General features: G+C 35.7%; 1 protein-coding gene across 1 annotated transcript in view; it reads right to left on the reverse strand.

Annotated features, from left to right (window-relative positions):
* The window catches only part of TSPAN12 (tetraspanin 12), a 69,161-nt gene that overhangs the window by 21,563 nt on the left and 26,189 nt on the right, over nucleotides 1-21,409 (reverse strand). The window contains exon 5 of the mRNA XM_072401567.1: nucleotides 8,039-8,113. Within this exon, the coding sequence (XP_072257668.1) occupies nucleotides 8,039-8,113 (75 nt within the window). The remainder of the gene's footprint in view (nucleotides 1-8,038; nucleotides 8,114-21,409) is intronic.

Raw genomic sequence — 21,409 nt, forward strand, 5'->3', positions numbered from 1 at the left:
TTTATTACCATCTTTTCACCTGGAAACTGACAAAATGAAATATTGGCATTGTATTATAGACCAAGAAGTGTAAAGATACCACACTGTAAACCTACAAATTTTCTTTCCGCTCCAGGTTTTAAAGGAAAGTATATGATCTACTCATTTGAGTTTCTCTATGCCCCAAAATAGTGGAGGACAATAGGAACTGCTTTACACCTCCTTTGCACAGTGGTCCTCCAGCCCTGCAATAAAAGGAAAATTTCTTACAGGTGTCAATTCCATGCAGAGAATACATAATCTACATGGGCAAACCTATGTTACTATGTTATAACCTATGTTATGCTCACTTCTTTCTAGTTATTAGGATATTAAAAAAGCATTTTGAAAGTTTGAAAGTGTCTGGGTTTACTAATGACTGCCTGCAAAAACTGACTGCCTGCAAAAACTTAAAAACTCCAGTTCCAAAAAAAGAGACCACATTTTGTAAAACAGAAAATCTCTTGCTACCATACTTAACTTTCAGTACTGTCTCCTACAGAAAATTTCCTATGTGGCCAATCCTATTCTAGTCTGGCAGCCAGTACTATTAACCCACTTCCTATAAGTCTAGGCTGACGTCCAACAAAGATGCATTAAGAGATCAAACCGGGCTTACAGTACAACACAGAACCACCAAGGAACAGATCTGAGGACACCAAAGACAATTTGAGAAAGTCACTTGACTGGTGAAAAAATAGAGTATGTATTAAAGTTTAAAACTCCTGTTTGTATATATCATTTATAAGCATAAATGTACATGGGGGCACTATGTTCTGCTCAGTAGTAGTTGTCCCTCTGTCTTTGTGGCTATCTACCAGACCAATAAAACAATGTGACTTTATCTTAGCAGTTGTTGATCAAGGAAGCTGAGAAATAATAGAGAGATAAGGAGAGCAAAGAGAGGAAGAGTCTATGGAGTGCAATCTTAAAAACAGCAAGCTTTTAAAAATGCGAATGTTACATAAAAATATACAAAGATGTATACATATTAATAATAATAATAATAATAATAAAAGCTTGAAATGTGCACCCACTGAAAAAGCACTGTGGTTTCCTTTTAAAGAATTTGCAATGTCAGCAACCTAATAAGAATATCTCAAGAGTTAAAACGATGACACTCCTTTTAGATCTGATATTTGGTAAACAAGTCCAGAATTATTTAGAGACCAACAATGTGGTAACATAATCTATACAGCTATTTCCAGCAAACATGAGCACCAATCAGTCAGGTAACCACTGGCCTAGTGTAAAATCTGAAGGCACATACTAGGTCCTCTCACTCAATGAGGCAGGCTGGTAGTACAGATCACTAATGTCTTTCACAATGTAAGAATAATACGGACCTAAGTATGTAGAACAGGTGGGATCATTGCTAGTCCTGTGACATTACACCATGCTGGATACGGAGAGGAATGAAAAAGACATTGAACTTCCTAAAGAAGAATCAATTTTAAAATACCACTTTGGGGTTGGAAACTTTTCAAAATGTAACATGCAGACAGCCTGTGAAATACATTACAGTTAGATTTAAAAATGGCATGTTTACACAGCTGTAAAAAATTCATTTATAGACAAAGCAGGACACATTTTGTTTCCCTCATTTATGCTTTTAAAGCATGTCTCCCTTGCAGTGGGGCTACCCCCACACTGCATGGGGTGAAGACTTTTTATGTCTAGGCTCCTCCTAAAAAAGAACAAAAAACTTACCGTACTCCTTGTTCCTGACCCCTGCAGCCTCCTCCCTATGGTGCTCTATCCTGCAGTCTCGGACTGTGACACCATGACTACAATACATGACACGTGGTTGTGCACTATAAATGAGGGTGCTGAAGGCTCACCCACAACCTGGAGCGTCACGGGGGAAGAGAAGTGTGAATGAGGATGTATTTCATTAGGCACTCTCCCACATCACAACAGCTCTGGATTTTAGGTAACTCCATCAAATCACTGCTAGGCCTGTTAATGTTTGCTAACCTTGTTAGTTGTAGGCCATAAAAACTTCCTGTGTTTAAGGTGGAGTTCCACATTTTTTTAATAACTGACCCCTCCACCCCACGCTATGTTAAAAAGTTTCCCTTCCCCTCTCCACACTCCAATGCTGTCATTAAAATCCTCCTCAATTCAGGAGTCCAGGAGTGTGCTTTGGGGGATGGGGTTCTGAGTCTGGCTGGTGGTTGCAGAGTCCTAAACTCTACGTTAACCATACTTTAAAATGGAACTAAAATCACTGTTTTATTTTAGTTCTGAACTGGGAAACAGACTAGAGACAAATGTGCCTGGCAAGGTATGTAAAGTAAACTTTGCCCAGTAAGGACACAAACATCAATAAAACTTATTTCCTGGCCGTTCTCACCTTTGGATAGGTTTCCCATCGCTTCCTTCACTGACTTCATAGGGAGACATAAAAATCAACACAAAGCTAGAGTTCTTCTTTAAATGTGATCTTTATGGTTACTTGCTATACTACAAAACATTTTCTGTGTGAACAATCATGACATATTTAGCATTGCTTTTAGGGATAAAACAATGTCACGTCCTCTGTGAGCCTCGTTAAATAACATATTTTTGTTGCCAGACGTTTTCCTATCAGCAATGTGTGAGTAACAAAGTAAGCAAATTCTGTTTGACTTGGCACTACGGCTGATGCAAATAAACTGGAAAGGACTTGCGTGTTACAAGACAAGCTATGGTCTGCACAAGATAGATATAACGCTATACATGCTGTTTGTGATAGTTTGGATATACAAATAAGCAGGCCAGGATTCATAAATTATATAGATTATTACTGTTATGACAAGGAACTCAGTCTGCTTTTTAGGAGTCACAAGGGAACAATTACTACTAAAGTGACTCAAATCACAGCTTTGTACAATACACAGCAAGAAATCCACCCAAATGCACGGGAAGATCGCTAGCTTACTGTAAAACAGGCTAAAAATGGATTTCTGCTAAATACACTTATACAATTATAGTTTGCCTGTATATCTGGTACCTATTTATTACATGGACATTACAAGTATAGCAAACAAGGTGCCATCTCTGTAATGGGAATACACACAGAATAAGAAAAATTTCAGGAATTTCAACTCTTCTCCATTCTATCTCTACATACACCACTGCCCAGGTTATAGATAATAAACTTTTCAAAGATTGTTATCAATCAGTACAAAAACATGATTGAAAATTAAACCATTCTAGCTGCTTGTAATGTTAAGTTGTTCACTCTTATAGATCTCAACAATCCATTCATTCATTCTGTTTCTAACAGAATAACAGCTCTGTTCTAAAAGCAGCCTGCTTAATTCACTCTCCACTAAAACATATGCTCTGATTAACTGCGTTGTGTACTTTTTTTAAATGTAATTTCTCCACCATGCTTAAAGATTCAATGATTAATTAGGGCTTAGTTTTGTGGTAAGTACATAATATGTATATTTAGTGTGCACGATTGGAGCAAGGTTCCTTAACCTCCTGGGCAGTTAATTTCTGTTCAGTTTTTTTCATTGTTTTTCCTGAAAATCTATTTTACAGTATAATATATAAGTATTAGAGTGTATAGAGCAGGGGTCGGCAAACTTTTATGGCCTCTAAGCCATTTCAAGGGTGGGTGGGAGCACAGTAGGCCAGACTCTGAGCTCCGCCGTCATGGCTCTGCCCACCACCGGGGAATACCTCCTCAAGTGAAAACTCTTTCCTCCATATGCATTGCGGAGGAAAGGTATTCCCCTTCAGGGACCCTCCCCTATTTACTGCGCTGGCGGAAGTATCAACGTCAGCCGTGGTAAATAGGGAAGCAACAGCAAGGAGGCGGCACCGGAGCCATGGCGGCTCCGGCTCCGGTAGTTCCTAACGCCCTCTGGCCAATCCGCCCGGCAAAAGGCCGGATTGGCCAGGGGGCGTTAGGCCGGAACGAACTACTGGCTAGGCTGTATCTGGCCTAAAGGCAAGAGTTTGCTGACCCCTGGTTTAAAAAAGTTTGAAACACAAAATCATGTAAAAAAAAAATTTAAGAAAAAAAAAATATATATATATTTTTTTTTTTTTTTTTTTTTTTTAATTTAAAAAAAAAATTATTTACTCATACTATTATATTATACTGTAAAATAAATGTTTATGAAAGACAATGTACTTCTTTTACACATATAAATAGAATGAATTGCATTCAATACAGTTATTTTTTATTGAATGCAATACAAATAGATTTGAATTTCTCACTGACGTCACCGGAAACTCCCCGGTGACTCAACGGGTGCAGAAGACGCAAATAACGACAAGGGAAGCCGGCGGATCAGGTAACACTCGATTTACTATTGTTTCCCATAGGTTTACCTACCTATGACTTGGGGTTACCGCTTCCAGCTTCTTTTTTCTACCGCCCAGGAGGTTAAGTAAAAGTTGGAGTACTTATTTAAAACACTCCAGTACCAATATACTAAACCTTTTTTACCAGATCAGTTCTGACAGATATAATTTGTGTTTGACATTTAATATATTGTTCTTTTTAAGTTTAATCAAAGAAATGCAGTATTTTCTGACAAATAGGGCTGTTACTGAAGGTGGGTTTTTTTTACAGATATGGAGAGAATCCTCTACTTACAATACAGGTTTACTGGATTACCCAGGGTCACCCATGATAGTCTATCTTCTCCAGTCTTGGAGATCTTTAATAAATCATGCCCAGTGCATCACACTATTCCCCCTTGCCAGTCTTTATGCTATCATTATACTAGACATATACTGGGAAAAACAGACAAGGTAGGAGGAAAGTCTGCCTCATGTCCTAACCTAAACATCCACTTAATGGGTTAGTGCAGTTACACATTTCTTTTTGGCTGATAATTATTGTAATCTAAGCACTTAGTCATCATCTCTGTCTTTGCAAAGATACTTGTTCAGAGTTCAAGAATAGCTTTTTGGTAGTAAAAAGTACATACTTTTGGTAAATATTATTCTGTTGCTTTACATTATGACATATTAGGAATTTATTCAGACAAATGTATTCATTATTGAAAAGGCCACTTCACATGCTTTGTAAATTCCAGTAAAATCTGTTATGTTTTTAGACTAAAATTTTAAAGCTAAAATACAGGAAGGCTCAAATGTGTAACTTTAACCACAATGCCATGACTTGTTTGTTGAAAATATCTAGATAATTGACTGTCATTTTGATATAACATTTATAAGTAGATTGTAAGCTCTTCGGGGCAGGGTCTTCTCCTCCTGTGTCACTGTCTGTATTCGCAACCCCTATTTAATGTACAGCGCTGCCTAATATGTTGGGGCTATATAAATCAATAAATATTTAAATATTATTAATAATAAAGTACATTTTAAGGATAAACAATATAGCAGAATAAACATACTTTTCAGCATGTTGACCCAATTAATGTGTATCAAAGTTCCTAATATTTGTTGAAAGTGGAACTAGGTCTATGGCAGAGGGGATTGCATTTTTTAACATACATCTCACATGCCCTCGCTCCCTTGAAAGGCACTGCCATCACCACCAAGTCCTAATCTGGGATAAAGATCTTCAGACATCTTAATTGGTTGGGCGGGAATGACAGCCTGATCCTTCTTTAATAAATCATTTGCTTGCCCACATTTAGTTAATCTGTTTTTCATTTTTGGAACAAGTCAGAAGTTTTAGAAGCTCTGTATGGAATATATTACTGGTAAGTAGGCAAAGTTTTCACTTTTCCAGTTTTCAATTTTCAAAAAACATTGTGGCTGCAGTTTGGCTTTATGCACTTTGTACAGATTTTAGCATCACAAAAACATATTCACAACAGCAGAAAAAAGTCCATCTTGGATTTTTTCTAATCTCAAACAAGACCCAAATGTAAAGAGACAAATGATCAGATATCATTAGTGTTTAGCTAAAGGTCCTACACAATCATCTTCTGCAAATTCTGCATAGTAGAAAATTGGTAACTTTTGTTGAAATCTTCTCATTGAGCCCATCTTGCCTCTCCACAGATGTAAATGTTTACTTTTCTTTTTATATATTTGTATATCTTTAGGTTGGTCATGTTAGATGTGGAGGTTCTCTTGACGTGGAGGTAAGTATTACGGTGAGAGTTGAGCTAAACTATTTTTTACATAAGCATTATAGCTTAGATACAAAAAGAAACTTGTGAAATCTTAATCCCAATTGACGCTTCTAAATCAAAACTCTTCTTGCTTTACTTTATACTGTCAAGTTCTACAATGTGACCACAAAATAAAATGTCTGATAGCAACTTGACAGCCACTGGCACACACTGTTCTAATGCATCTAGTGTACTTGTGTTACAGTCCTCACGCATGCTCTAGTGATAGCTCCAAGAGAACTGTCAGGTAGAAATGATTAATGTAAGGCTTGATTGGGAAAATAAGCACAATTTATTCAATACCTTATATTAGATTGACGTTCTATTTTAATTGCTTTAATTAAAAAAAAAATTATGTTGCCTTGAGCATGTGTCTAGTTTTTCTATATTGTAAATAAAACTTTTGCCTGATTTGTGATGTTAGCTACAGCACGATTAGCTTACTTGCTTCGGGCAACTGATGTCTCTCATGAGGTTTGTGCAGCCGTACATCAAAGTGCAATGAAAGAGACTACTTCTATAGCACCGGGTATTGAGTGTCTGGAAAGTCAAGAATGGGAAGTGCAGTTGTACATAACACTAAAAGGAATCCCACTGGTTATCTCCTGGGGAATGACATTTGCAATAACTGTTTAAAGAACATAATTGTATTATACATGTAGAAACACCACCAAATGTAGCATTATCTTGCAAAGTATGTAGAATATTTTTTTTACCTTAATTTGAGAGAAGTTTATAACACCTATCTCTTAATATGTCATTGTTATAGCTTTTCAACATCTAGGAGGGACATATGACTTTGTTATATTGTGTGATATATTTTTGTATGATAACCTGGTAATAACTTTCATTTATACAGGGTCAGCCTATTAGCCATAGTTGGGTGACTAGCAGTCTATGGCTACGTACACATGTGCAATAATTGTCATTAGAAAATCAACGATTAACGACCGATTATTATTCACAAATATTTTGAACGATCGAATTGTGGACAACTCTGTACGATATGCTGAAATTATATGAGATACACAATAGATAAGATCGTTTGACTGATGCAGTTAGTGACATGTACAGGAGAAAGTGTATCACAGAACAATCCACGATCACTGAACGAATGTACACACAATAGATAGTGAACGATCATCGCCCAATCAGATCGTCCGGGGCGGTCCTTTGTTTCCAGCGACATTCCACGTTCATTTGCGTCGTTGTGCAATTTTTTTTAGTTAACAATTATCGGCCGATCGTCATTAGTCGTTTGTTTCCAACGATAAATATTGCACGTGTGTACGTAGCTTTTCCGTGCCTAACAATCTAATGTCTTTAAAGGCCAATTTTGGTGGATGACTACTTAACCTACCAGTATGTTTTTTGGATGTGGGAAGAAACCAGAGTATCTGGAGGAATCATACAAACCCATGCATGTAATGTTGAGGCTAAGATTTAAACCTGGCACCCCAGTGTAAGGCCAAAATGCTAGATACGGAACCACCATTCCACCCTATAACCAGTGTTTCTCAAACAGGGTTCGTCTAGAGGTTGCTGGGGGTTCCTTAAGCAATGAGCAGTTTGTGACAATTTAACAGATACCAATGATCTTTTTGCTTATCTGTAAGGATGGTAGCCTTCTCAAAGGCCAAAAATGTAAGAGGCATTCTTCCAACAGACTATCACTCTAAGATACTGTGGGCTGTGAATATAAAATTTATAGTAGCGGTTCCCTGAAGACCTGAAATTTATTTCAAGGGGCTTCGTCATGTTTAAAAAGTTGACAAACACGGCTATAGACTATATCATATTATTTTAAATGTGTTTAACATTTTACTTTGGGGAGAAAGTAGTTAAGAACTTAGAAGATCATGTAACAATACATGCTATGTTATATAAATTAAATATAAGCTTGTACATTTAGTAATATCACGTACCGTAACTTCCTGCTCATACGTCCAGACTCCACATGCTAACTCAATGCAGAAAATTACCAACAAGCTTCCAAAATACTGCAAAAGAAAAAGATGCATAAAAACAACACTTAACAGTGTAATCTGGAATACTAAAAGAGAAAAAAAATAAACAGGTAAAAGACATCAAATATTTATTTTTTAAAGTTTCCTATATTTTTCTATTAAAGTACTTAATAGCAAGATCTGATGGGTAATTTTTTTATAATAGAAGAGACTCTAAAGTCTTTCTTTTGATAAAATTGTGTTCAAAAGCCAGAGGAGTGCCATGCAAAACTGCAACTGTACTTGATTTGCTCAGTATTTAAAGCATCCTGACTGTGCCAGTGAATGGCCAAAGACTCCAAAACTGTTAGAAAATTGAGCCTCTAAAAATGGATGGCAGTGTCAACATTGCTGGCAGACTGGTTCCTTTTGGTAGGTAAGTCTGCCATAAAGTACAAATATATGTTGTGAATGCTTGCAAGTTAAGATAAAAACCTCTTAGAGCCCTGATACAACAAGGTTTTTTTTTTTGGACGTTTTCATTTTGCTTTAGGGACTTGATATTTCTGAATTTTGTAGAACCAAGGAAAACATAACTAAGAAATAAAAATATTATTTTAACACAAACTTTATCTCCTGGAAGTACAGCAGCACCGGAGGCCCCAGATTTACACCTTGGGACCACAGCTTGCTACTGCAGCTGAAGTATTATCCCTAAATTCTAAAATAAATGAAAAATCATAAAAAGTAAAGTGAGAAGGCTTAGTTGGGGGAGGGGGAATCTAAAAACTTGGGCACACAGATCTCAATGTCAGTGCCCCCTCAGAGACACCAATTATTTAGTCTTTTGGTTATGTGAAGCATTAAATATTTAGTATTTTACTGTCATTAATATTTAATTGCTACCAATTTTTAGTTTTAGTAAGTATATTTTCTGGAAGAAAAACACATAAATCACTTAAATGTACAATTAATTTAAGTGAATACATAATTTTTTATTGTATACAACAATAATGTTGCCTTGCCACCAGGTTGAAATTATAAACACTCCTAACCCAAGCTAAAGCTGACCAGGGCAATACAAACATTTTTGCAGCTTTGTATTTAAAAAACCATTACTGAACTAAATGTAATTTGCATGCAATGAATGTGTCTCGATATGATGGGAAAACCATAAAAACTGATTTTTTATGCACGTTTTTTATTAAATAATAAGGTAGATAATGATCCCTAAAACAATATAAATTAAAAAAAAAAAAGAATTTATGTGCATGATGTCTGGCTTTTAATGTATAGCTTTTTTGGTGCATGGCCTTTCCTATGCCCTGGTATAAAGGGGCAAATTCCAGACACTTTGTTTACACCAAAGCAAAACACTACAGACACTGTAATTTATAGCTGTTGGTTGATTATTATACAAAAAAGACACAAAACATAAAAAACTTTTAGGTTAGAGTATCACAGAAACAAATATTTGCAACAGCCAAGGGAGTTTTACACCAATTAGCAATAAATAGGTCATTTTTTAGCTTGTTTAAGAAATACTTCTGTAAAATGCATATCAAATATAATAAACTTGACGCATTCATTTCCCATTGCATTGGGATGCCACAGGCTACCTTGAAAAAGTTAAAAATATATTTAATTTCTTTTAAAATTTTTGCTTTATTTTTACTTTTTTAAAACATCAAGTGCAACTCCAGTTCTAAAGTCATACATTGCAGAAATAGCAAGGTTTTAACAGATCTTTACCTACTTAGTATACTTAATGAGATCTTTTAAAATAGGCGTTAATTGTAATACTTTGATTCACCTTGATTTATGTAAATATAAATTCTATTTTTCGTAATATTTTCTAAGAAACACTGCACTCTTTACATCAATGTACATATGCAAGATTCTTTGAGATTTGACTATGTGCAATGCAGTAAACCCAGGGGAACTACCAGTGCTGCCAAATTCCAAGCAACGATCAGTCCAATATTTGGCCACAAAGTCTGCTCAGACTAATATGGATTAGTCTAGAAATTATATATATTATATGCAGCTAGATAAAGATTCTAAGAAACCGCTTGCTAAAAAAATAAAACTGATAATTAATAAACATAAAAAAAGAAATGCTATTACAGCAATAAAAATATATATTATATGATATATATAGAGAGAGTTTCTGTTTTGATAAGTGCAAAAAGAAACATAAATGCTATAACAGAATATATATGCTGTGTAACCTAGCTCTGAAAGAATTGCAATGAACTTCAGAACTTTGGCAGATTTATCTAAACCAATAAAATCAAAAACCGTAAACATAAAAACCGCATATCCCATTTGTAGGTAAAGTTTAAGGCACATAAAAAAATGAATGACCCTACCTAGCTTACTGACCTTTCACACCTTCCCGAAAATCAACTGCTTTCATGTTAGCAAAACATTCCCTTAGTTCATATCTTTCATATGCCATATGCAAAATCTTTCATATGCCATTGCCCTTCAATCTACCACATTGATTTAACACAAATTATTGAGAATGCTGAGTCTCCTGGAATTATATATACCATATATTAGACATATAAATTAAGGCATTTACAATTTTAAGGTTCTGCATAAAGTGAAGTTATGTCCAACAGACTGAATTTAAGTTATCTACATAGCTGGAAACATGATGAATTTTGCTCAAAGTTGCCAGCTTTTTAGAATAATGACCAGAACCATGACCACCAGGTATGACAATCTGGCAGCCCACTGACAGTCAGAGGATGGATCATGGGGGGGGCTTAAAGAGACTGAATCTGCAAGCATATACATTTATCTAAACAGGCATCACAAACTAAACGCTGGCACCCTCAGACTGTGTATTTCTTGACTTTTGCAGAAAAAAGTTAGTATTGCTCTCTATTTTCTACAACTCCCCATCAGCCACTAAGGTCATCGATAATTTTAAATGACCACCAATGAGTTGTGGGAAGCAGAGAAGTGTGTAACAGACAAGTGCTTTATATCTTCTATTAAAGTCAAGATGTGCAGATTATAGTGGAATGCGTTTTGGATCAGTTCAGTTATGTTACCAATTTTTTTTATAATTTTATGTACTGAAAGATTTATTTTAACTTATGATCATACTTCACGTCTAGTGTACATGTCTACAAATTCACTTTGGCAGAATAAAGTTTTGTGGATGTATTTTCTTAAAAAAACCAGCCACGATAACTATATTAAATTTTGATATTGTAGCATTATAGCTGTAGGATGTTGTTTCACAAGAAACCAATGCTTTGAAGTGAAGAGCATCATGAAATGTTTGTTCACACACGCTTCCCAAGGAAACATAGCATGAAATATGCAGCATTTTGGAAAGTACACAACATAGTGAGAGTCAGGATAGAAAATCACAGCACAGTTCCCAATGAAAACAAATATTTATTATCTGCCAACAAGAAACTCATAAGTGTTTGTTAGGTTGGCTGCAAAAGGCCCAATAAAAGCAAACTATCTGACTGATTAACACATCTATTACAACAGTTAGGCTGTGTTGAGGTATGGAAATAAAAAATAATGGTCTTCATTACCTAATCTCTCTTTTTTATTGGAAAAAGGAAATTAAGCTTTTATTGCACTTGCACCTTATCTTGCAGTTGGCCAAATCAGGAAGGTTGCAAAAGAGCCCGGCGGAGCTTAGATTATTTGGGAATGGGTACCCTGCCTATAAAATCTTTATAAAACATTTGCTTACCATCCTAAAGAAGAACTAAAGCTTAAAATATTGCATTCAGGTAGGTCCCTCACGGCAGAAGAGGTAGGCTAATTTGCCGGTCAGGCCACAGGCCATTTAATAAAGCATTTACTGGTGTGTTTTAGGTATTATTGGATTGAAAGATCCATTTCCCCTTTAACATCAACTTTTAGACAATTGACCTTGTTTTTATCAAGCACACTTTGCTCTTTGCTGTTACAGATGATACCTCCAAGTTACCCCGGCCTTGAAGCAACAAAGCATTTCCAAGCCATACAATGCTCCACAGGTGGTGTTGCCTTTGGTTTGTGCCAACAGCTCTATTGCTACCGTGTCCAAACAACTGTATCTGTTTAGATTATGAGAATAGATCCACCAAGTCAATTGTATGGAAAGTTTGTTTAGGTATATCATTTTTTGAATGAAGCACTAATGATTTTTTGTTTTTTAACTAGGTGTATACATATAGGCCTTGTTTGTGGTCACCACACCACTAAACTATAGGAAAGGTAGGAAGGTGGCACACTACAAGATTTACTCAGTCAACGTTTTAGTAACGTTTTAAAGATTAAAAAAAAAAAAAGAGGAGTAACACTTCCTTCCTTTACTAGCCCATGCGTCACTGTATGAATTCCTAATTTAGAAACAGGCAACAATTGAGCAGACAGTGGTAGAATTTCTCAGAAAAAAAGACCAGCATGTTATGAAAACTAAGAACCATATAAGTAACTTCAAATGTCTGTAAAAATCAATGTCAAATGTTTGTAAAATAAAATGTTGCATATGTAACGAAAATTATGTTTAAGGTAACCTAAATCCTATATACATTCTTAAATGTGTGTAGTTGTGTATGTGCATGTATATATACTGTATAACTATATATACCAAAATATTATAGTTTTCCTTTAAGATGAAGAAAATTGTATTTTTTTAATTTCCTTAATGGAGATTGCATTTGAAAGGTGAACATGCAAAATACATGTTATGAATGTGACATTTTGTATCCCTTGTCTTACACTTTACTCTTCTATTCTCAATAATTCTGAAAATGTCATGTTGCTCAAAAGCTGCATTATTTTCAAACATGCTGATTGTTAAAGGAATAATATAGAGAACACAGACTTCTCCCTCCCATTGACAACTAATGCTTTTAGGAGTGCATAGGGCATGTTTTATACTTGCTAATGCCATTTACTAAGTGTAAACATCACTTTTATGCAGAAAACTTGAATAAGAAAGCACTTCATAAAACAAGGTTATCAGTGGGTAATACTGGTTAGAAGCGCTAGGCTATACTCAATGATTCACACATTTGCTCTTTTCTCTTCAACCAACGCAACATGACATTTTAGAATTCGAAGATTTGCAGAGCTGTAATTGCTGCCTTAGAGAGAAGAAGATAATTCACAGATTTTCCTTTGGTACCAATTTATCATGCTCCCCATGCTTGGTAAGACCACACAATGTGAGGGTGATTACCTTCTAGGAATATTGATCTACAGATAGGAAATACAATTGTATTAGGACGTTTAACTTCTGTATTGTTGGGTATAGGTAATGGATGAATTTCGCTACAAGTATAAAACATATATATGATTTCTACTATTCATTTTGCATCTAAAAGTAGTCTAGTTTTAGTTTTCTATTGTAGCATTTTTTTTAATGTAGCCATGACTGTAATTAAAATAAAAATAAATCTAACAATAATAAATGGTAAATGAAAAGCTTAATTGGCCCATGAAAGGCAGGAACTGGAAAAGAGTAAGGTAGTTTAAAAAATGTACTGAATTAAACGTGCCCACTACTTTGCTACATATGGCTCATGTCTGCCCATTGAGCTGCCTAAGTAGGTTTTACTAGTAGGACTGCAATACTGACGGAATAACAAAGGCTTACATAATTTTAAAAAATGGTGAGTGCCAGAATCACCTCTGGGAATACTCTATTTAGGGATGGAAGCTGCAAAAGTGGATCTTTGGAGTGGACACTGTAATCTTTGAAATGATTACATTTTAGCAGTGAGGTAGTTAGCGAATACATTTTGCAAGATATGGGAGAGACTGTGGAAAACGTTAGACCTAGTGCCCAATGAAAGTTTATAGTGTCCGGTCTCTATCTGGCTGTTATATGCAGGTTGAGATTTATTAACAAAAAAACAAATGAATAGTGAAACCTAACGTGGGACACTAAAAAGGAGAAAACCTAATCAGACAGCATAAGGAAAATGCTTTTGTGTTGAATCACTCACGTTTCATATTAAACATTTGGCTGGGGACACTGGACTAGAATGAACTGTAGTGGCCTTTACACTTACATTGCTGCACTCCACCCCTAATGACTGATATGCAGGCGACTTCCTTTACAGATTAGAAGATCTCTTAAAGAGGAAATTATGTCTCATTATGGGACATATCTTGTTACACTTAATGCATAACTAAGCATGTACTGAAATTGCATCAGCTCTAACTTTACAGCGGATCTATGTTTAAATGCTAATTCAAAGTAAAACTATATTCTATTTTAAGTTAATATAAGGTGACACGCTAATTGGTTTGCTTTTATCTTTATTAACCAGAAAAGCCTCTATGCTTTAGTATACTTTGTTAAGTGGGAGGAAATTCTCTCTGAACTATCATTTTATGGCTAATGTCTTCACCAACTTTTAACCTCCAAAATGTCCAAAAAGAATGCCTTTACAAGGATCAAATTGTCTTTCTGTACACTGGAATGCCAGTAACATGAAGTGGAGCTTGGATACTATGCAGAGAACAATAAGGCCTGGTAACAAAATTAAATAAAAAATGCCTGATATGTTGTAAGTATTTATATAGTGCCAACATATTACACAGCGCTGTACATTAAATGCTTTCACTATAGCTGACAATTAAATCCAATGGGTGCTAATTCGATAAGTAAGCTTTTCAAGACTGGATAAGATATAATAACCTAGGAGAACCTGAGTGATCCAGCAAACCTGAAATGGATCTGGTCTAGGATTTAAAACATTTGGCAAAAAATAGCATATTATTTTTAAGAAATCCTTTCCAGATTTGCTGAATCACCCATGTTTATCCATGATAATCCATATAGTCTATCTTCTCCAGTCTTGGAGAGCTTTAATATCAGGCTCTTTATGTTGGCTTGTGTCAGAGGATAGGGGTAGTGTTGACAAACCAACAGTCATGCTAGGGCAATCTGGCGGCTGAAAGGCAACACCACTGCCCAATATAAGCAAGATGACAATGTCTCTTGAATAACTTACTGGCTGATAAATTCTAGTAAAACAAATGTTCCCCACAGGTTCAGTCTGTTATTATTGAACAAAACGGCTTTAAACAAAGAAATGTATCTTGAAGTGCTGTTGTCATGAAAAATCAATTTAAATAATACAACTTCCCTGCAAAATAAACCATCCTTCTGTGCTGTCTGTCTCTGCTCATACAATTGTTTCAGTTGTTTCACGTTTTGCATTTTAATTTGTAAAACTAAGATACTGTTCCTAAAATGTTCTTTGTACAAATACAATTACTAACACTAACCAGCACCAAACATGTCTACATTATACCTAACAAGGAAGAAAATAAACATTTATGGTGTCAAGCAGAAATGAGATCCATAAAACCTTAACTTTATATTGTAAATGACAACTTGTGCAATACAGTGGCTTTCATTATTTTGGAACTGTATAGCAGTTGTACCCAACATGTCTACTGTAATACTTGGTAACCAGTCAGTTTTACTGTTTTACAATATAGATGGCTGGATTCAATTGTCTTAATTCACAGACACATGGGGCCTGATTTATTAAAGCTCTCCAAGGCTGGAGAGGATACATTTTCATCATTGAAGCTGGGTAATCCAGCAAACCTGGAATGTATTTCCTAAAAGTCATTTGCTATTCGTTCTTAAATGTTTTCAATCCTGGACCAGATCTATTACCCAGCTTTACTGATGAAAGTGTATTGTCTCCAGTCTTGGGGAGCTTTCATAAATCAGGCCAATGGTATTTGCCATCTCTCCCCCTATTCTCTTTTTATATTAATGCAAAAATACAATATAAAGTACATCATCCTTACAAAAAAACAAAATTATTTGGTGTCAGGTAAACTGATCCTAGAAGTGCAAATTGTTAATTGCTCATGGAACCACTAGCAACCTCTGAAGGAACCCTAAAGTTCAATGGAACCCTAGTTAAGTTAACATTGTACTGGATTAAAGCAGGTAGTGCTGGACAGAAAATTAGGCTTCTGCAGCGTAAGAAGGAAAGTTTAATGTGCATATAACTATATAATGTAAAACATTATTCTGGTGAAACTAAGACTTCCTAAAGGAAAACTTCTGTAAGATTTGGACAGTTTCCTCCACATGAAGATAGTATGACATTGATATCAGCTCCCTACTTTACAATTGCAGGACAGAACCAAAAGAGGTAAAACATGTCTGCAGAGATCTCAGACACTATGAGGCTGATTCATCAAGCAAAATCGGAAGCTCGCTCGCGCATTCGTATTCGCGATCCGAAATCCTACGCCGTCGCGCAATTCAGCAACTGAAAGCCCATTTTGTTATGAAGGCAAGCATCCGGCTTGGCAGTGAGGAGGCGAGTGTACGAGCGCATATGACTCCAGCCCGCGGTAAACCGGCTCGATATAACGGCGCGAAAGTACGCGCGACCAGCGAGCGCGGATTTCATTGATAAATTAGGCCCTATAAGTAAGGTAGTGGGCTGAATTTGGAATATACATAACAGAACTACCTTGTTCTCAGGGTTTCAGGGTAATCTAGGAGTTCAGACACTCTAAAAAGAATTTTTAAAGTGCTTGCTTTGAAAACATTAGGATTATACTGGACAAACTTTTCTGTTTGGATGGAAAATAAATAGCACATCTAGAGGGCATTAGAGATATGTACTATAGCAGTTTAATATTGCAAATTCACACTACTGGTGTGTTTACCTTACAAAGGTCTACAAAGGATCATAAATTATTAAATGATCTCTAGTCTAGGTGAGAGCTTTACTTTGTTTTATAATAACAAGCTGTTAGAATGACTAAGGGGTCTTTTTATAAAAGAGGGGAATATCGCTACCAGCTCACTGTTATGAAATTATGTTTTACACACATGGTGGCCCATCCCATTCATAAAAACAGGCTGCTGTGTGCAGGTAGCAATATTACTGCTGAATGGACGTATAAAACAACATTTATAATCTAAAATTTTAGACCCTCTCTTGACAAAATTAAAGTGCCTCACCACACCATCCACAAAAAAAGCATCTACTGAGAAAGTTATATATATATATATATATTTATTACCTTTCCATAGTTAGTTAACAGCACCAAGAAAATAGTATAATGAAAATATTTTTTTATTTCAAGAATGATTATACTGTCCTTTAAACAACTCATGGTCATCAGTAGACTGTCAAAAATCATTCAGGAATAATCCATATACTACAGGACATACTTTTGCAAAATAATTCCTGTTTGTCACAGTGTTTCAGCTTGAAATTGATGGGAGCTATAGCTTTTTCAGTTGATAAACCTTGCTCTAAATTTGTCAGGCACTTTGTATCCCCAACCACAAAGTCATCATGACCATTTCATGAAAATCAAAACAGTTTTGTAATAACAAAAGCCTTCACATACTGTTTGCCTATTTTCCGCACTGCATGGCTATAAAAGATGTTTATTGTGGTGTCTTTAACATAGCAATGGCATTACGCAAATTCAGAAGTTGATTCTTTTGCAGCATTTGTTTGTTCAATCTAGACTTTTGGCATAAAAAAAAAAGAAATAGTTTATGCTAAACTGAAGAGGGAAAACAGAATTAAGAACGTTTTTATTTTCTGATCCTGGACCATGGCTAATGTGGATGCATTGTGATGCTGACATATCCTACTGCCATATAGAAGGGAAAACTTTCTAGGTAATTTTTTTATCCTATTTCCAAAATATCATAAATTTGACACTGGTATTCACATAGGTGCAAGCATTATCAGGTAAAAACAAGACAACCAACCCAGTCCCGTGCTCTAAATAAATAAAAAAGGCACAAGAAAAAAAAGAAGAATAGGCTTCCAGGTGAGAAGTTTAATATTATTTACTTAAATAGAAGCATATGGAAAAACAATAACACAGACACATAAAGTCCAAGCCACCCATCCATTTGATGGCATTTTTTATCTTTTTAATATATGCCCCCCAATTAACACACTAATACATACAATTTAAAATTGTTTATGTACAGTACAGGAATACTTACAGAGTAAAGATCAAATTCTCTCTCATCCATTTCATAAATAACATATGTTTAATGATTTGTATAACACATTGAAATGTGCACTTATATAAGTTTGTTGCTCTAACAATAGGGGGCATTTTATTTCCTTAAGGTGAACCAGACAGACCATTTTCTTCAAAAATATACTGTGCAGAATTTGGAGCCGTTGCCCAGGAGATGCACTTCATAAGAATGAACAGCTGATTTCATTTTATTGCTGCAGTGAAAATAAAGTTTGACCAAAGTTAATTTGTCAAAATGATTTCATCTAAATGAGAAAAAGAAGTTTTTTTTAATAAGCTACATCTTGGAACAAAAAGATATTAGAAATTTAAAAAAAGAATAGCTGTAAACACTGGAGGTTGTTAGTTCGTATATCGGTGACCAATACTGTTTTATGCAGCAAATCCTATTTAAATTTGATAGCGAATATATTTTTTTTTTATTTCCAGATGCAATTGTGTTTGTCCATTCTAGTTCTCTTTCATTTGAATGGAAGGCTGGGATAATGACATTTGATGTAGGCAGGTGTTGTGCTTGCTCAATATACAGATCCTATTTCCCAGGGAGACAGGTTTCATTTCATTATATCCCCAGCTTATTATAATACACTGATTAGGACAGTGGAAAGCCTGCAAAGCCGGTTTATTTTTGCTCAGGTTTGTAGACTGTGTTTGTAGGCATCAAGAATGATATGCTCCAAAACATATGTATTGTCCTAAGGAAAATAGAGGTTCATGGCTCCTCACATTCAATCTAAGCAGAAAATAGTGTTCTCAGTCTGTGCTTACTAAATGTAAACCAAACAGAACAAAGGTTATCACACTGAAATTGTATACCTAGAGAAAAATATTGCCAAAAAAAATCTCATTTATCTGCTTAGCTGTAATATCACATGGAACTACAAAACATACACATGTGGAAGCAAAACAAAATCCCCTAATACAGAAGCAGATGCTTACCTTTCTCAACCACAGCCAGTTCTATGGATAAACCCCATAAACTGTGCCCTAGGGTAACAAGACAAATGAGGGTAGTTCCACTCTTCACACTAGTATTCCAACATATTCTGGCATGACCACTGTTCAGCAACCACCACTTCTCTTTTGTTTGCTTGGTGCTCCAAAATCCTTTACATTGGGTTCTAGTAGTTACAGCAGAACTAAAGTAAAGAAATAAAAAACTACTAACAGGCAGGCTGTTTCTTTGTTATTTTGTCTGTCCCTTCCGCATAAAAACATGTCTGTTCATAATTGAATTAAATACACTGAGCTCTCCTTGCTCCATTACAAGTGCTGCCATCTGCACCCAGTCCTCTTTTGGGTTCATGATCTTCCAGCATTTTGATTAGCCAGGCAGGAATGAAATAACTTCCACGCATGTGCACTAAAGTGAATTAATTCCCAGTAGCCAGGGGTATGCCAGGATATCTGGCTTTGTACACTGAACTGCACATGCGTACATCAAAGAATACAATGTAAAGAAGCAAGTAAGTTCCTTTATTGTGGAAGGGACATTGACTGGAAGCAGAAGAACAGAAGGCCGATGGCGACACGCAACAATGGAACATGGAAAGGTGAGTTTGCTGGGTTCAGATCTACTTAAAAACAAGCTTCTTATTTATTTATTTATCTACTTGTATTTATATATCGCTGACATATTACGCATCGCTTTACAAAGTCCAGTCATGTCACTAACTATTTCTCAGAGGGGCTCACAATCTAATGTTCCTACTATAGTCATAAACCTAACTGCATCTTTTTGGAACCCCTGTCCAGAGAACACCATCCTGCCACCCAGCCTCAGCTTTGACTTTCTATTACAAACTCCCAGCCTGTCTGTACACCATAGAACAATGCTGAGAAGAAGTTTATAAAATACCATAGGATGAAGACATATGTGCACTTTCCTGGATCATATCAACACACTGCATATCGGAGAAGACCCTTCTCATTTGACACATTGAGCATTAAAGCAAGCAGAAGAGCAATCACTGAAAAGGGAAAGGAGCAAAATAGATTTTTATGTTGTGTAAAGGCTGTGTAGTTTCATAAGCTGTACTGAAAATAGGCAAGATACTTCAACCATTAATGAGAGACAATAAAACTGTTTTGGACTTAAGCTGAAAAACAAATGTTGACCTGGGAGGGCAAAAATATTAAACCCCCTGAGTCTCTACGACATCTCTACTACATTAGTATGAAAGTCTTACTAACTTAAAAAGTTTAGTGCATAGAACTATTATTAGGTTAAAGATATCAACAGTCATAAAAGAAAGAAGAAGTGTCAGCTTCTTATGAGTCTTTGTTATAACTGGAGGCACAGCGAAGAAGCAGATTTAACAGCAATGGGTCACGTAATAGTACTCTTTTGTCTTTGAGCTGATCACAGCTGTAAACATTGTGAGTCATTTTTAAGTGATTCTGTACATTTGCATATTTGTATTCAGCTGCAACATTATAACACAGTTAATACTGACATATTTAACAATCGACATTACATTGTATCTAGTTGTAAGAAGTTTTATAAAAACTGTGCTGTATTGAGTCAAGTCCTTCACTTAAAACCTGGAACATATTTAGGCCTTTACATCAATAGTGTAACATTGAGGAAGGCCGCCTGCTACTTCTCAGAGGAAAAAGGAAGCCAGATAACACAAAATATAAATTAGTTCTTATCTGCACACAATAAATTAATGTAATGATGCGTCTGGGCAAAGGTCATGAAAGCCCAGAGAAGGAAGCTTAACACAGCTGCCTAATCTCTGCTCTGCAGGATGATATTTGCCAACTCTAAATTCCAAAAAATCTCTCAGAAATACACAGAAAATATCCAAGTAGCACTGCTCTCAGTCTGCCTTTCTGGAGAAGTGCCAGACGGCTATAGAAAAATGAATGTAACCCATGTAATATGAGTATACTATTGATGCAATTGAAGTTATCACGTCTATTAAATTATATATTATCATGTTTGCAATGACAAACATACTACTTGAAGCAGTTCTCTGTGACACTTGTAAGTCTGAGTCTGAATCTTAAGTAATAAATGTCAAGTCAATATTCAGAAAATGCTGAACCTCCCCCAGCAGCAGGAAACACAGGCTGCAAACAATGTCACATAACTGTTATAAAGTTTGCAGCTCGTATTCTGGTGTTCCAATTATGCAATTGAAAATATGAACTGGAAATCCGTTTACAGTTTTGCCCCACTAGTCTGTTCCTTTTTATATCATCTTTCACTTAACAGAACCTAGCTGATTAACCTACCAGCACAAAATAGGTTTTGCCTGCCGACAGACCATAGCAGCAACTAAATGCAGGGAAGTTCAAGAATCCAAA

This window comes from Pyxicephalus adspersus, chromosome 2, assembly GCF_032062135.1.
Source record: "Pyxicephalus adspersus chromosome 2, UCB_Pads_2.0, whole genome shotgun sequence".
Lineage (NCBI taxonomy): Eukaryota > Metazoa > Chordata > Amphibia > Anura > Pyxicephalidae > Pyxicephalus > Pyxicephalus adspersus.